This window comes from Cucurbita maxima, unplaced genomic scaffold, assembly GCF_002738345.1.
Source record: "Cucurbita maxima cultivar Rimu unplaced genomic scaffold, Cmax_1.0 Cma_Scf00021, whole genome shotgun sequence".
Lineage (NCBI taxonomy): Eukaryota > Viridiplantae > Streptophyta > Magnoliopsida > Cucurbitales > Cucurbitaceae > Cucurbita > Cucurbita maxima.
The window spans coordinates 374,324-376,938 of record NW_019272037.1 but is presented as its reverse complement, the minus strand read 5'-3'; the positions used below and the strand labels follow the sequence as shown (position 1 = coordinate 376,938).

Genomic DNA, 2,615 nt, shown 5'->3' with positions numbered 1-2,615 from the left:
TTTTTTTTTTTTTTTTTTTTTTTTTTTTTTTTTTTTTTTTTTTTTTTTTTTTTTCCTACAAAGTATAGAAACGTGAGCAAACAGTTAAGATATACTGTATTATCGATTCTGGGTGATTTTTTATGCATTAATGGGTTGTTTGGTGGTGGGAGGTCTACATATCTGATATCTATAGATGTTTGACATCTGGATAACTAGGAATTGAATGCCCAATAAATTAGATAACTATGTTTCTTGAGTAGAATAATCACATATAACTCTTTTTATATCTCTTTTTCCAAAAGTAATACCCTTCTTATACCATAATATTAAGTTATGTCAACCACATTTCTTTTTTCTTTTTTCGTTCTTTACTTTTCGAGGCTAGAATGGATTACAACTCAAGCCCACTGCTAGCAGATGTTGTCTTCTTTGAGCTTTTTTTTTTCGGGCTTTCCCTCAAGATTTTTAAAACGCGTCTACTAGGGAGAAGTTTCTACACACTTATAAGAATGTTTTGTTCCCCTCTCCAACCGATGTGGGATCTCACAACTCACCCCTTCGGGGCCAGTGTCCTCGCTGGCACTTGTTCCCTTCTCCAATCGATGTGGGACCCTCCAATCCACTCCCCTTTGAGACCCAATATCCTTGTTGACACACTGCCTCGTGTCCTATTGTGAGATCCCATATCGGTTGGAGAAGAAAAACGAAGCATTCTTTATATGGGTGTGGAAACCTCTCCCTAGCAGTTACATTTTAAAAATCTCAAGAGGAAGCCTAAAGAAGACAATATCTGCTAGTAGTTGGCTTGGGCGGTTACAGTTTTGCACGGATTGGAGCTGTTCTTCTTGAAGATGCAGTTTGCTTGTGATCAGATGTTCATGCTGTGTTTAAGCATTTAATAGCCCAACTGTGTGAAATTGAGGTGTGTATGAACTTGTTAGGCCGAAGCAAGACATGGGGAGATACTGGGTGAGCTGCTATATGCAGCCAAAGTAGTGGCTGAGAAAGAGGGTATTGTTGAAGGATTTCGTGTAGTGATCAACAGTGGTGCAACTGCTTGTAAGCCTCAGCAACAATCTATGTTCTTCTGTCTCTGCTTTTGGTACCATCTTACACTGATATCTCTCTTCCTCACAACAGGTCAATCTGTGTATCATCTTCACCTGCACGTCCTGGGAGGGAGACAGCTGAAGTGGCCTCCAGGTTGAACCCAATTCCATTACATTATATTTTCTAATATAACATACCTAAAACTGTTCTTCATATATTTTTTTGTATCACATAACAAAAATAAAGGATTGCAATGATTTCTTTAGATGACTTGGATGAATCGATCAGAAGGCCATTTCCTCCGCGTCCATAGCTTCGAGATTAATATGAGAAGTGAATTGAACATTTTCTTAAGCGTAGAAAAATTGACAAAATAGCGTAAAAACATTAACAAAATATCACTAATATGATTTAACGTTTATAATTATAAATTTAAATTTGTTTTGAAATGGTGGTTTAAATATTGCTTTGGTTCTTCATTCGACTTTGATTCATTTTAGTCCATACTCTTTTAAAGGTTCATCTTGGTTGATTTTGATCCTTCTACTGTTAACATTTGTTTATTTTGGTCCATATTCTTTTAAAATGTCCATTTTAATCCGTTCGTAAAAGAGGGGTCACTTTTACAGTTTAAACATTGAGGCTAAGTTATAGTCCCTCCATTTTTTGGGCACCTACAATGTTTTGGAGCTAAATAGACACATGATGTTGCCATTTGACTTCTTTTCTTATTCTATTCAGGTTCCATCTAGAGTTATGTTTGATGCACGATTAAAATTTATTCTAACAAATCATAAATATCACTAAAAGAGATTGAATATTGCTTTGTTTCCGTCTAGAGTTATGTTTGATGCACGATAAATTAAAAAAAAACATAAATATCACTAAAAGAAATTGAATAAAAATGATTGTTTTGAAGTTTATAGTGTTTATTTAAATTGGATTGCACCTTATTTAATAATAAAAGTTCGTTGAGTTGAAAAAAATTACGGCCAAAACAAAAAGATGTAGATTTTTAAAAAAAAATGTCGCAACCCAACCCAACCCAACCAATGAATACTCTATTATCGATAAAAATGGAAAGTAAAAACTTAAAAAATAAACATCGAAACCAGTAGCGTAACCATTTTCAAAGGAGGTAAGAGATTGCTTCGAGTGTCGTCGGGACTTGCCTGCATTCAATTTCTTGGTTCAATTTTTTATTTCAGCTATCAGGCAATATCCAATGCAAGTGAATCAGTGAGGGTGGTTTCTTTTATGGAGAGATTGAAAGAAGAAAATGAGAGCACGAGAGAGCCAAATGGACTAAACAAAATGGATAAAAGATGAAGAAGATGGCCGAAGAGTGAAATTGGCGATGGGTGAAAAAACTAAGGTTCAAATGGAGGGATTGGACTTCAAGAAATCAATCATTATTGGGAACAATTAACAGCAACCAACCAAAACGTCAGTTTTCTATAATGACAAAATCAAAACCAATATCCCTAACCAAATCATCCATCCAAGAACACTTGAAAAGTCATTCCAAACTTGCTCTCACTCGTCAATACAATCATTCACCTAAGAATCTCCTTTCAGGATCA

General features: G+C 35.1%; 1 protein-coding gene across 1 annotated transcript in view; it reads left to right on the top strand.

Annotated features, from left to right (window-relative positions):
- LOC111495692 (14 kDa zinc-binding protein-like) overlaps positions 1 to 1,335 on the top strand; it is a 4,405-nt gene extending 3,070 nt beyond the window's left edge. Inside the window, exons 5-6 of the mRNA XM_023145850.1 lie at positions 924 to 1,041; positions 1,123 to 1,335. Of these exons, the coding sequence (XP_023001618.1) occupies positions 924 to 1,041; positions 1,123 to 1,190 (186 nt within the window). The 3' untranslated portion in view covers positions 1,191 to 1,335. The remainder of the gene's footprint in view (positions 1 to 923; positions 1,042 to 1,122) is intronic.
- Positions 1,336 to 2,615: the final 1,280 nt, after the last annotated feature.